This window comes from Vipera ursinii (assembly GCF_947247035.1).
Source record: "Vipera ursinii genome assembly, chromosome: 1".
NCBI classification, from domain to species: domain Eukaryota; kingdom Metazoa; phylum Chordata; class Lepidosauria; order Squamata; family Viperidae; genus Vipera; species Vipera ursinii.
In genome coordinates this window covers 5,486,684-5,501,372 of record NC_139512.1, presented here as the reverse complement: position 1 = coordinate 5,501,372, position 14,689 = coordinate 5,486,684, and the positions used below count along the sequence as shown (strand labels likewise).

General features: G+C 44.4%; 1 protein-coding gene across 2 annotated transcripts in view; it reads left to right on the top strand.

Annotated features, from left to right (window-relative positions):
- Positions 1 to 14,557, top strand: part of MYO1F (myosin IF) — a gene marked incomplete at its 5' end in the record, with an annotated part of 85,880 nt that extends 71,323 nt beyond the window's left edge. For both annotated transcript variants that reach the window (XM_083363221.1, XM_083363222.1), the window contains 7 exons: positions 1,932 to 2,077; positions 4,499 to 4,645; positions 6,645 to 6,793; positions 9,511 to 9,597; positions 12,180 to 12,393; positions 13,149 to 13,318; positions 14,113 to 14,557. In XM_083363221.1, the coding sequence (XP_083219347.1) occupies positions 1,932 to 2,077; positions 4,499 to 4,645; positions 6,645 to 6,793; positions 9,511 to 9,597; positions 12,180 to 12,393; positions 13,149 to 13,318; positions 14,113 to 14,189 (990 nt within the window). In that variant the 3' untranslated portion in view covers positions 14,190 to 14,557. The remainder of the gene's footprint in view (positions 1 to 1,931; positions 2,078 to 4,498; positions 4,646 to 6,644; positions 6,794 to 9,510; positions 9,598 to 12,179; positions 12,394 to 13,148; positions 13,319 to 14,112) is intronic.
- Positions 14,558 to 14,689: the final 132 nt, after the last annotated feature.

Sequence of the window (14,689 nt, the reverse complement as noted above, 5' to 3'; positions counted from 1 at the left end):
AAAAAAGCCAACACAGTGCTAGGCTGCATTAACAGAGGGATAGAATCAAGATCACGTGAAGTACTAATACCACTTTACAATGCCTTGGTAAGGCCACACCTGGAATACTGCATCCAGTTTTGGTCACCACAATGTAAAAAAGATGTGGAGACTCTAGAAAGAGTCCAGAGAAGAGCAACAAAGATGATTGGGGGACTGGAGGCTAAAACATATAGGGAACGGTTGCTGGAATTGGGTATGTGTAGTTTAATGAAGAGAAGGCGAGGGGTGACATGATAGCAGTGTTCCAATATCTCAGGGGCTGCCTCAAAGAAGAGGGAGTCAAGCTATTCTCCAAAGCACCTGAAAGCAGGACAAGAAGCAACAGATGGAAACTAGTCAAGGAGAGAAGCAACCTAGAACTAAGGAGAAACTTCCTGACAGTTAGAACAATTAACCAGTGGAACAACCTGCCTCCAGAAGTGGTGAATGCTCCAACACTGGAAGTTTTTAAGAGGAGACTGGCCAGCCATTTGTCTGAAATGGTATAGGGTTTCCTGCCTGAGCAGGGGGTTGGACTAGATGACCTCCAAGGTCCTTTCCAACATTATTATTATTATTATTATTAAAATGTTGAAACCACTTCACAGACTTTTTTGAGAGTGTGTGTCAGGGCTGGCCCCTAGGAAAGAAAACCCTTGACTCCGTAGAGTCAGAGAAAAGGTACTTTTACTAGGAAAGAACTGATTGCAGCAAAAACCAGGCAAGGTCCGAAGTAAACACAAGCGAAAAGACAAATTGAAAATAATCCCAGAGCCCACCCCACTGTAGCCAGGCAACCAGAGTCCAATCGTTGGGCAGGAAGATGTTTTGGGAACGTCTCCAATCCAGGTGCACCGGTCCTCCTTCGTCCATGCCTTTCCCAGGACGGTTGGCCTTGAAGATGTTAAACAACCCAAGCTGAGCCCAGGCCTCCCCATCGCTTCTCAGAAATTCCAGTCTCACACCTCCTGCATGCTTCCCCCCCCACACACACACACAAATATCAGTGGTGGGATACAAATATGTGAACAACCGGTTCTCTGTATGGATGTCATTTCCAGAAGTCCATTCTGGGCCTGGGCAACAAAACATTAGCTACCGGTTTTGCCGAAGTGGTGCGAACCGGCTGAATCCCACTACTGCCATTGCTTCCCCACCCCCTCCGTTTCCATGGCAGCTGGCAGCAAGCTTGAAGGGAAGCGAAGAGGGCCAGGCTGACAGTATGGTTTACTCAAGTTCAAGTGGTTACTTATTATATTTTATGCTTGTCTTAGTACTGAAGAAAGTCTGAAGCTATGTTGTTTCTATACTGGCAGTTCTCAGCTTATGAGCACAACTGAGCCTCAAATTTACATTTAAGCAAGGCATTTGTTGAGTTCCCCCCCCCCCCGTTTTAATGACCTTTTTTGCCACAGTTAAGTAAATCACTACAGTTGTTGACTGAATCCTGCAGTCATTAAGGGAATCTGGCTTCCCCCATTGACTTTGCTTGTCGGAAGCCAGATCACAGGACCTCAGGACACTGCAACTGTCACAGATACATGCCAGTTGCCAAATGTTCAAATTTTGATCGTGACCTTGGGGATGCTGCAATGGTCATAAGTGTGAAAACCCGTCATAAGTCAAATTTCTTTAGTGTCATTGTAACTTCGAACTGTCACTAAACGAATGGTTGTAAGTTGAGGATTACCTGTACTGTCTTTTTCCTTCTTGTCTGCACCCCCTAACTTTGCTTTTTCCCTCCTTTCCCTCTTTTTCCCTTGACACCATTTTCTCTGGTTTGTTGTATTTTATATTTTTCTGAAATTTGGTAGTCGTCAAAAAACGAAAGGGATTTTTTTCAGCAGATTGCCAACTTGTAAAGAGTTCACACATCTTGCCATCTGCCTCTTATTTTTCCATCTGCTCAGCCCATCAAGCGGGACTTAATCTTAACACCCAAACACCTGTATCTGATTGGCCGAGAGAAGGTGAAAAAGGGTCCTGAGAAAGGGCAGATCCAGGAGGTGCTGAAGAAGAAACTGGAGGTCCAAAGAGTGAATCAAGTGTCTCTCAGGTAAGCTGTGTTCCCATCCTGTAAAAAGCAACAAGGCCACAGCATCAAGTGGCTTTTGTTAAAAGACAAGCTCAGGATCCAAAAAGATCTTAACAGACTTGAACAATGGGCCCTATCCAACAAAATGAGTTTCAATGTGGAAAAAAGCAAAGTCTTACACTTGTTGTTAGTTGGAAAGTTGTGTCCGACCCATCGCGACCCCATGGACAATGTTCCTCCAGGCCTTCCTGTCCTCTACCATCTTCTGGAGTCCATTTAGGGTCACGCCTCCTGCTTCAGTGACTCCATCCAGCCACCTCGTTCTCTGTTGTCCCCTTCTTCTCTTGCCCTCAACCTTTCCCAGCATTAGGCTCTTCTCCAGTGAGTCCTTCCTTCTCATTAGGTGGCCAAAATATTTGAGTTTCAACTTCAGGATCTGGCCTTCTAAAGAGCAGTCAGGGTTGATCTCCTCTAGGACTGACCGGTTTGATCGCCTCGCAGTCCAATGTGGAGAAAAGCAAAGTCTTACACTTAGGCAGGAAAAACCAAAGGTACGAGGTACAGATGAGGTAAAACCTGGCTCAAAAACAGTAACTGTGAGAAAGGCCTTGGAGTGCTAGTGGACGATCATTTAAGCATGAGCCAGCCGTATGCTGCATCAGCCAAAAAAGTTAATACAATGCTTGGTTGCATAAACAGGCATAGAATCAAAATCACGTGAAGTATTAGTACCGCTTTATAAATCGTTAGGAAGACCCCACCTGGAATGCAGCATCCAGTTTTGGCCACCACGTTACAAAAACGAAGTTGAGACTTTGGAAAAAGTGCCAAGAAGAACAACTAAGATGATTAGGGGGCCTGGAAACAAAAACACATGAAGAACGGTTGCAGGAATTGGATATGACCAGTCTACAGAAAAGAAGGACTAGGGGTGACATGATAGCAGTATTTCAGTATTTGAGGAACTACCACAAAGAAGAGGGGGGTCAACTTATTTTCCAAAGCACCAGAAGGCAAGACAAGAAGTAATGGATGGAAACTAATCAAGGAGAGAAGCAATTAAGGAGAAACTTCCTAACAGTGAGGACAATTAACCAGTGGAACAGCTTGCCTTCAGAAGTTGTAGGTGCTTCATCACTGGAGGTTTTTAAGAGAAGGACAACCATTTGTCTGAAATGGTATCGGGCAGGGGTGTCAAACTCACTGCATCACATCTTATCGCAACTTTTTTTCCCTTGCTGGAGCTGGGGTGGGTGTGGCTTTTGTGTTACGCATCCGGCCTGTGGGCTGGCAGTTTGACACCCTGGTATAGGGTCTCCTGCTTGAGCGGGGGGGTTGAACTAGAAGACCTCCAAAGTCCCTTCCAGCTTTATTCTGATTGATTGAAGAAGCCTCAGCAGGTATGTTTAAAAAGGCCATGTGGTTGAAATCCTGCATGTAACACATATGGAAAAGCTTGAGTCATGTGTTCACAGCCACTATTTAGATTTTTACAATGCCCCTATGGACATCCCTAGGTTCCCGCCATTCTTATGTTGGAGAAACAGCTATCCATCTAACCCTCCAGCCTCTTCTTCATCTCCCAAACCAGTATTTCTCAACCTTGAAAACTTGAAGATGTGTGGACTTCAACTCCCAGAATTCCCCAGCCCGCCAAGCTTGGCGGGCTGGGGAATTCTGGGAGTTGAAGTCCAAACATCTCCAAGCTCTCATGGTTGACAAGCACGGTCCTAAACTGTGAAGGAATTGTGGATACTGTAGGGAAGGGAAGGACACAACTGGCACAACAGGACAAAATTGTTTCTGGTCATAGCTGTCCCCTGCTCATTGAACAGGAGCCTTGAGTGCAGGAAGACACACACACACACACACACACACACACACACACCATCTTGCATTCACCCTTGAATGGGGAAATGCCACCCCCATGCAAGGTCAAAATTGGAATTTCTTTCCTGTTGCAGCTCTTCTGTTATTGTTTTCCCCCCCTTACGGCCAAGTTCACAGGCTCGACTGCTTCTTTCAGACTCTTAAGAGCGGCTATCAATGGTGGGATTCAGCCGGTTCGCACCACTTCGGCAGAACCGGTAGCTAATTTTTTGTTGCCCAGGCCCAGAATGGACTTCCGCAAGCCGCATCCACACAAGAGAACCGGTTGTTCACGTATTTGAATCCCACCGCTGACAGCGATGCACAATTGGGACAGAAGACTAAAAAAACAAACAAAAAAACTTTGTTTTAAGAGCTTGAAGAAAAGGGATTTTGGCTGTTGTTGGTCCTTGCAAGCCAAACAAACTCTGGCTGAAGTCCCTCTTTGGCACAAGCGTTATTTGGGGCTCCTGAAGGAATCGGTCCTATTTTACAGAGAACTGACATGCCTTCCTTCTCCCTCCCCCCCCCACCCCGTTTTCTCCTGGCTCTTTATTTTCTGGGTCTCCCCAGCACGAAACAGGACGATTTTTTCATCTTGCACGAAGCTGAGGCAGATACATTCCTGGAATCCATCTTCAAGACAGAAGTCATTAGCCTGCTGTGCAAACGCTTCGAGGAAGCCACCCGAGGCAAACTCCAACTCCACTTCAGTGACACGTGAGCAGACCAAGGGTGGGTGGGGTGAGGGAGTTGGTTGGAAACCTCATTTATTGGCCGCTCAGAGCAAAACCAGTTCCCTGCCTTGACAATGGGAAACAATTTAAAACCTCCTGCAGCTTCTCAGTCGCCGCCGTTTCCCACAGCAACCGTGACACGGAAGTGTGCTTGGTAGTCCCCTCCACCCCCTTCTTTTTTTTCCCCCTGCCATTTTCTTAGCTACGGATTCATCGGACTTGGGGTTTTGCTGAAGACCATTGTATTCGTAGAAATCATAGCAATTGGATTGGAAGTAAAAAGCCAACCCCCCCCCGAGTATCAGGCCCCAAACCAAGAACGACACGTGTTTATTCATCATTATTTTTACGCCTTATAGACAAAATCTTACCAGACTGCGGAGGCCACTTATCTGCATCTGCAGTTTACTCTGTGACTTATTAAGGGAAGGGCTGTCTTCACCGTCTTTCTCTCCCACATACAGGTAGTCCTCAATTTATGGTGTTCAGTGACCATTCAAAGTTGCAATGGCATTGAAAAAAGAGACATGTGATTTATTTTTCCACACTTACGCCCAGTGGCGGGATTCAAATATGTGTGGATGCCAGTTCCGGAAGTCCATTCTGGGGCTGGGCAACAAAAAATTAGCTAGCGGTTCTGCCAAACTGGTGCAAACCGGCTGAATCCCAGCACTGCTTACGCCCATTAGAGCAACCCCGTGGTCACATGTTCAAAATTTGGAGGCTTGACAACTGACATGTACTTATGACAGGTGCAGGGTCCAGAGGGCACCGGATCACCTTTGGCAACCAACTGACAAGCAAAGTCAATGGGGAAATCAGGTTCACTTAACAACCAAGTTACTAACTTGACAGCTGCAGTGATTCACTTAACAATGGTGGCAAGAAAGGTCATAAATGGGGTGAAACACAGTTGACAACTGTCTTGTTTAAGAGTAGAAATCTTGAGGTCAGTTGTGGTTGTAAGTCGAAGACTTACCTATATAATATCCAGATTGTGAAGAATAGTACAGGTGTCTGTAGAACTTCTGAATATTCCAACACTGGATTATTAAGAAGAGACTGGACAATCATTTGTCTGAAATGTTACAGAGTTGGACTAGAAGACCTCCAAGGTCCCTTCCAATCCATTATTATTATTATTATTATTATTATTATTATTATTATTATTATTATTATTATTATTTATTATTATTACAGGTAGTCTTTGACCTACAATCACAATTTAGCCCAAAATTTCCATTATTAACCAAGAGAGCTGTTAAGTGAGTTTCCCCCCATTTTATGACCTTCCTTGCTACATTTGTTAAGCAGATCACTGCAGTTGTTAAGTTAGTGATCCAGTTGTTATGTGAATCTGGCTTCCCCACTGACTTTGTTTGTCAGAAGGTCACAAAAGATGACCCCGGGACGCTGCAACCATCATAAATATAGGCTAACTGCCAAGCCTCCAGATTTTGATCATGTGCACACAGGGGATGCTGCAGTGGTCATAAGTGTGAACAATGGTCATGAGTCCCTTTTTTCAATACGGTTGTAACTTCAAAGGGTCTTTAAATGAATGGTTGTAAGCTGAGGACTTAAATAAATAATATATAAATAATGGTATAGGAATTGTAGTATATAACAATAGTATAGAAATAATCTTGACTGCTGATCACTTATGGCCAACTCATCCATAAATGTCTGTAATCTCCTTTTAAAGCTGTGTTTTTGTGTCCCTTGCCATCTCTAGTGACAGTGGCTTAATTCTGATTTGCATAATAAAGTCTTTTTTTTTTTGCTGGCCTTGAAGTCCATCCTATCGATGGGCACAATGGCGCTTCGGTCCATTTTGGCTCCCCTGGATGAATCACCAGAGGCATCTCAGTCAAGTATAGGATTTGAAGGGTTTGAGGCTAGAGGTGGCCCCACCCCATTTTAAGACCGAGGCAAACCTTAAGTGTCATAACCTGGATTGTCTTCCTCTTCCTTCATTTCAGACTACAATTCCGTGTGAAGAAGGAAGGCTGGGGCGGAGGCGGCACCCGGACGGTGACTTTTATGAATGGTCCAGGCAATGTGGCTGTTCTCAAATCGTCCGGAAAAAACCTTTGTGTCAGCATCGGGAATGGGTTGCCTAGGAATTCCAGTAAGTGTCAGGCTTATGGGTCTTGTCTGAGTGGCCAACAGGAGGGGGCCAAGTCAAAGGTTGAAGGAACCTGGTCAGCTGAATCCTTTCTGGCACTCTTCCAGCATCAATAAGGTCTAGGTTTGACTTTCTGGCGACTAGGAGAAGGTGAGGCAAGAGAGGCTGAGGTTTCAAAGCTTCAGATTTTTCCGGCTGTCCACAGCCAGGCAGATTCAGTTGCTCTTAATTATTCTTTGCCCGATTTTGCATGCCGCTACACAAATCCTGGCAACCTTCTATGTTATTTCAGGCTTGATGTCGGGAAATAGAAATTGCTTATACTGTTGATCCTGTTTTGCTAGTCGGGAGTTGGGTAATTGGAGCATTTCAAGGTTTTGTATAAAACTGGCAGTACAGAAGAACAGGGTTTGCGCTGAAGTGCCGAAGGGAGAGGGTTACATGAAGCTAAAGACCAGAGTTATGTATTTTGGTTTTGCCTTCTTTGCCCATCTGGGCAAGTGATTTTTCCGTCATCAATTCTCTTTAGGTACATTGTTGGAAGGCACTTTTGTGCAGAGAGTTTTCGAAAGGATGTTGCTCTTTGTGTTGGGAAAAGACCCTGCAAAATAAAAACTAAACAAGCATAAGTTAGTTTTGGCTCATAAATGTGTCCAAAAAGGGCAAATAGATAAATATTGATTTAGCTTTGATAACATCTCTCCCATCCTAGTTTAGGCTTTACACAGGGAAAATCTACTCATTAAAATGCCTATGTATAGGTAAATATATAAATGCTTTCTAAGTTGGCATTAAAACAACAGCAGTGTTCATGTTAGCCAGACTTCGGAGTGGGCAGCATTTCTTCCTTCTGTTCTGTTTTGCCAGGCAGAAAGAAGGTTTCTCTCCTTTGATATTTATTTTTTATTTATCCTCGACTTACAACAGTTCATTTAGTGATGATGCGAAGTTGCAAGGGCACTTACGACTGTTTTTTTTACACATGACCATTGTAGCATCCCCATGGTCGCCTGATCAAAATTTAGACACTTGGCAACTGACTCACATTTATGACGGTGGCGGTGACCGTGGGGGGGGGTCCCTTTTGCAAACTTCTGACAAGCAAAGTCATCAATTCACTGGAGTACAGGCAGTCCTCGACTTACAACCATTCATTTAGTGACCGTTCAAAGTTACATTGAAAAAAAGAGACTTATGACCGTTTTTCACACTTACGACTATTGAAGCATCCCTGTGGTCACATAATCAAAACTCAGATGCTTGGCAAGTGGTTCATATTTATGACGGTTGCGGTGTCCCAGGGTCATGTGATCCCCTTTTGTGACAAGCATAATCAATGGGGAAGCCAGATTCACTTGACAACTTGTGTTACTAACAACTGCAGTGATTCACTTAACAATTGTGGCAAGAAAGGTCGTCAAATGGGGCAACTTAAATGTCTCACTTAACAACAGAAATGTTGGACTAAATTGTGGTCGTAAGTTGAGGACTATCTGTAGTTGGCTTATGTGACCACTCGTCCTCAAACAATGCTTCTGGGAAGTGTACAACTATTCAAACAATACAATTAAACCAACAATCCATCTAACTATTGTACATTAAATCCAAAAAGTAATGAAGGGGAGAGAGTGTGCAGTCCTTGTCAGTTTTGTTGTGAGCAGAAATAATTGCAGACTGATGGTCTCACAAATAGTCTGGTCTTATGGTTACATATGTCTTTAGAGATACTGGTAGTCCTCAACTTACAACCAGTCATTTGGCGACCATTCAAAGTTACAACAGCACTGAAAAAAGTGACTTACGACCAGTCTTCACGTTGTACAACCGTCGCAGCTTCCCCATGGTCACATGATCAAAATTATATGCTTACATGTATTTGTGACAGTTGCAGTGCCCCCCCCCCGAGGCCATGTGGGGGGCCATGACCATCCCAGCCAGCTTCCAACAAGCAAAGTCAGTGGGGGGAAATCCAGATTTGCTTAACAACCACGCGTGATTTTACTTAGTCGTTACAGGGATTCTCTTAACAACCATGGCAAAAAAAAAAGATCTTAAAATCGGGTGCAACTCGCTTAAACACCACCTTGCTCAGCAGCGGAAATTCTGCTGCCAATTGTGGTTGTGAGTTGAGGATTGTCTGGATACCTAAAGAACAGGTAGTCCTCGGCTTACAACCACAATGGAGCCCAACATCGCTAAGTGAAACACTTCCTAAGTGAGTTTTGCCCCATTTTACGACTTTTCTTGCCACAGTTGGGAAGTGAAGCTCCGAAATTGTTAAGTTAGTAACATGGCCCTTAAGTGAACCTGGCTTCCCCATTGACTCTGCTTGTCAGACGTTTGCAAGAGGGAATCACGTGACCCCGGGACACTGCAGCCGTCATAAATATGAACCAGTTGCCAGGCATTTGAATTTTGATCACGTGATCACGGGGAGGCTGCAGCGATTGTGAGTGTGAGAAATGGTCCTAAGCCACTTTTCCCAGCCACATTGTAACTTTGAACAGTCACTGTTGTAAATCGATGACTACCCGTACTTGAAAAAGTTTTTTCGCTGCTGGCCTCAAATCTCTGGTGGCCCATGGAGAAGAAATCTGTGCTTCTGCAGAGACAGCATTTGTCTGGGCACTCACAGGTTAACTCCAGGTTTTTTTTAAAAAAAGTGCCCTCAGAGAACTTCCACCTTCAACCCTTCCTTCCTGCTTTTTCTCATCCTACAGAGCCCACCAAGAAAGGGATCCAGCAAAGCAGAGGCCGTCCTCCCAAGCACCCACCACCCTCCCGGGCTGCCCCACGGATTTCAAGAGGTAGGAAGTCTGTGCTCAGCTTCTAAGACTATTCTGAGAGCCTTAGAAAGGAGAGAAGAAAGGGGAATGTTTTGAGGGCCTGGCTGAGGAACGAATGAAAATGTGATCTAGCCAGGAATGGAAAACCTGCGGCCGCAGGCCACGGATCCAGCCTCCCAGCCTCTTTGCAGTGACCCCTGCAAAGTCCCCAACGCAGCCTCACTAATATACAGAAGCAAATCACTGACTTAGGGCAGTAGGCTTCCTTTTTTGCTGTTGTTGAAAATAATTTTTTTTAAAAAAAAGGTGTTTGAATCTACTGTCAAGTGCCAGGAAAATCAGGAGATCCAGTTCAAATGTATATAACGACTTATTGTGAGCTTAAGCTCCCTACAAGAATCTGAATTACCAGTGGCCCAGGGAAATTAGCAGGAGATAAGAATAGAAGGAATTCAAGATGGACTGGACTTAGATCTCTTGGGGGTTCATAGGGACTCGTGGCCGACCACGTGTTTGACTCCTCCCTCGGGCTCAGCCTGGTTCATCTGCTACAGCTATTATTTAAGTAGGAAAACAAGCAAACCAAACAAGCTACCAGGCTATACCAAGAACAGATAATAGAAGCTAAAATATGCAGCCTTGGTCTCTTTTTTTGTGATGTCATGGCTATGCTCTCAGCCCCCTTCAGAACTGGAAAGATGGTGGAGGTATACACACAACTGAAATTTATTTATTTATTATTTATTTGTTTATTTGTTTGTTTGTTTGTTTGTTCGTTTGTTTGTTCGTTTATTTATTTATTGGGGGGTGTTCCCCTTTATCCTAAATTTTAGCGAGCAGCTGGGGATAGAGGAATGCAGAGAGTGTTGACAAAGGAATATATAATATATAATATATGCCAGCAGAATCAAGAGATAATACAGTAATCTTCAATTTACTGCCAGCTATTTGGTAACCCAAGTTATGGTAGACTCCCCCTCAAAAGATACTTTCAACCCGGTTCTGATGTTCTGACAGCTGTTTCCCCACCCCCCACCCACCCCACACACAATGACATGACTGCATTTCAGGTACTCGGCAACTAGCAGCTGGCTTGCATTTATGCCTGTTTGCAGTGTCCTGCAGTCATATGACTGTGATTTACAATGCTTTTGCCAAAAGACAGCATTTACTTCCAATTATTTTTTTTTTGCAAAAACACCACTTAAAGACCCTGGTGTTCATTTAATGACTGCAGGCTCACTAAAATACCATGGTGATTTGCATAACAAGCGCCACAAAAAAAGGTAAAATCCGTTGGAGATTTCCATTTTGCTCTCTGAACTCATAGAGACCTAACCCTAACCCTAAGTGGATTTGCCCCAAAATGGGAGTTTTTCTCCATGGGTTTTACCAGGAAACATAGATAAGGTGGGATCGAAAAATCAGTGCCCTCCTAAGTGTACCAATGCACTACAAATCCATTGGCCAAGTCCATTTTGCTATCCAAATTCATGGACATCTAACCCTAACCCTTGCTCCCCAATGGAACATTCTCATGTATTTTACCAGGAAATGTAGATAAGGCAGGGTTGAAAAGTCAGCGCTATCCTAAGTGTACCAAGGCACTATGAATCTGTTGACAATGTCCCCTTTGGAATGAGTAGTAAGTCTGAAGGGGAAAAACACCTGATGTGTGATTTTTTTTGCTTGTGATTTTTGTTGTTGTTAGTTGCGAAGTCGTGTCCGACCCATCGCGACCCTATGGACAATGTTCCTCCAGGCCTTCCTGTCCTCTACCATCTTAAATGGTCCTCTACCATCTTAAATGGTCCTCTACCATTTAAGCTCACACCTACTGCTTCAGTGACTCCATCCAGCCACCTCATTCTGTCGTCCCCTTCTTCTATTGCCCTCAATCTTTCCCAGCATTAGGCTCTTCTCCAGTGATGCTTGTGATTAGCCTCTATGAATTATTTTTAAATATAAAGAATAGTATCATCTCCTTCTAGGTATATACATCACATAGAATAGAGGTCCCCAACCTTTTGGGCATCAGAGACCGGTTCTGTGGAGAGAGGTTTTTCCGCAGACTATAGAGTGGGTGGTTTTGTGTGCTGCCAGTATCTCGCGAATGGGGCCTTGCTTTTTTGTGCGGACCAGTTGCTGGCATGCCGCAGCCCAGTACTGGTCCACAGCCCGAGGGTTGGGGACCCCTGACATTGAAGCTTGCAGATTTTAAATTTGGCAACTTTAGGATATGTGGACTTCAACTCCCAGAATTCTCTTCTTGGCTGGGGAATTCTGGAAATTGCAGGTCACACATTTTAAAGTTGCCAAGTTTGAGAAACGCTAATTTAGAGAGTTTAGCATCTAGAATCCACCAGATACGTTGAACTATATTTTCACAATTTTAAGCCTGCATGGCCTTAGGCTCTCTAAGAATTTGAGGGACCTCTAAAACATTTAAGAATAAACTCCCCTATAAAAGCACATTTCACAAAAAAAGTCTCAGATCTCCTACACTGCAGAGTCCAAGCGAGGAGCAAGGGGGCGTATCTGCCAAACAACTAGTATGCAAAAAGTGGATGGTTTAGTAAGACTGCTGTTTGCACCACTTCTAGGAGGAAATCAATCGGTTATCTGTAGGAATGGAGCTGCTCAACTTCCTTACAACACCAGGCAACAAGAACAGACTTATTGCAGTCCCCAAAGGCCTGGACCAGGACCGCCAGCCACGGCACTTCCGAAACAAAACATGGCACGGCGGCCAAAGGCCAGGTTACCCCCAGATCACAACATGGAGTTCCTCAGTGTCCCCGACCAGGGCATGGCAGGGTATGTACTGCTTTATTTTTTTAAAAAGCTAAAGAATTCCCCTGTCTAGCGGTGTCTGGCTCTAGGGGGACATTGCTCATCTCTGTTTCCTGGCCAAAGGAAACAGCATCGTCCAAAGACGCTTCCATGGTCATATGGCCAACATGACTGTAGGCTGAGACACACAGAACACTGTTACCTTCCCACCAAAGTGCTCCCAGTGTTCTTGAATATCCTTTTATTGCTGTCTTAGGTTATTTTATTATATTGTTTTCTCATATTGCCTTGGGGGGCGGGGAAACCTTAAAATACCAATAGAATATAGCTAGCTCAGAGTAGAACCAGGGCAGGGGTAGGCAACCTTGGCTCTTTTATGACTCGTGGACTTCAGCTCCCAGAATTCCTGAGCCAGCTATGGCTCAGGAATTCTGGGAGCTGAAGTCCACGAGTCATAAAAGAGCCAAGGTTGCCTACTCCTGAACTAGGGAGTAATTGGTGCTCTGAGCTTGGGTGCTTGCTTGCAGATGTTTCATTACCCAATTAGGTGATACCATCACTGTACTGATGATATTCGCTAGTCAGGTAGCGAAATGTCTGCAAGCAAACAACCAAGCTGAGAGATCATCAAGGACTCCACAAAGCCTTAAAATAATCACACGGTTGTTGTTGTTGTTCCACCTTGTGATCCAACCTTGCTGGTCTGAGACAGAGCAATACACCAACTAAGCTTGGATGAGCTGTGGGTAACTTACTCCCTTTTCTCTCCTATGTATCAGGACACAAAGGAAACGAAGCATTAGCCAAAGGCCACCTCCTGCTGCAGGAAGACCCAAGCCACAACCCAAGGTTTCTGGACCACGTTGTCGGGCTTTGTACCGGTATCTTAGTCAGGATGTGGATGAGCTGAGCTTCAATGTGGGCGATGTCATAGATCTCTTGATGGAAGGTAAGGGGACTTGGCTCTGGCCCAGCTGTTGTAGCTTACCCATCATTTTTTGTGAGCCGGGGAATGGAAAATCCCCAGATTTGCTGTGGGGAGTTATTGTAAGTGGGAATCCAGGACTGATGTAAACATGCCTTTAAGCTTAAAATGAGAATAATTTAAGGTGTGGTGGGTATTTGCAAAGTTAGTGGGGCGCGATGGCCCAGTGGTTAAAGATGCTGAACTTGTCAGCTGGAAAGCTGACGGCCCAGGTTTAAGACCCAACCACTGCACGACGGGCTGAGCTCCTGTTACATGCCCCAGCTCCTGCTCACCTAGCAGTTCCGAAGCAGGCAAACGCAAGTAGATAAACAGGTACCACTTTGGTGGGAAGGTAACAGTGTTGTGTGTGCATACAGACATGCTGGCCACACGGCCACGGAAAGGGTCTTCGGACAATGCTGGGTCCCTCAGCTAAGAAAAGGAGATGAGCCTTGCGCCCTAGAGTCAAGACACGACTGGGGAAACCTTTACCATTACCTTTTATTTGCAAAGTTAGTGGGGTGAATATGTGTGCATAGATTTGTGGAGGATAAAAATTATGCGGAGACACAACATACTTTTGTCAGATTCATGTCTGCTTGCACGCCGCAATTTCTCTGTACAGGTACACAGGCATTGATAGAAAGCACTTTATAAGTACAGATAGTTCTCGACTTATGACCACAATTGAGACTAGAATTTCTGTTATTAAGCAGTGAGGTTGTTAAATGAGTTGGGACCCATTTTACGACCTTTTTGTTGTCATTATTTTATAGATCCCTCTGGATGGTGGAAGGGTCGTTTCCATGGCCGAGAAGGACTTTTTCCTGGGAATTATGTAGAGAAGATCTGAACAGAAACACCAGCCTGAACCGGAAGTAAGAGGCAAGATCAGAATGGGTAAATTAGCCATTTCATGGAGGCAAATTGTGCTAAGCACAAAGATACTCTTACCTGGATATATTTCTCAATGGCTTTTTTCAAAACAGCAACCTTTTTGTTTAAGAACCTCAGTTGGTCAAGAGAGAAGACGTAAAGCTCGCCCTAGTACTTTACTCCACTTGTACGATCTTTTAAGGTGCTCAGATGCTGTTTAAGAAGTGTTGGAGAATGTAGAAATGTTTTAAACAACTAGCCGAGCAGTACTGTCTGCGTGTGGAGCTCGACACCTGATGCAATCTTGTTGGGGGCATTATATATAATTAAATATCAAATTTTGAAACACAAGGATTTCACTTGTCTTCTTTGGTTTCCCAATATGGCACTTATTAAATGTTAGAGCTTGTTTATTACAATGGCAGGTAAAATTAGTTTTATGAAAGGGTATCAAGATGAATTGAATAATTTGGCTTA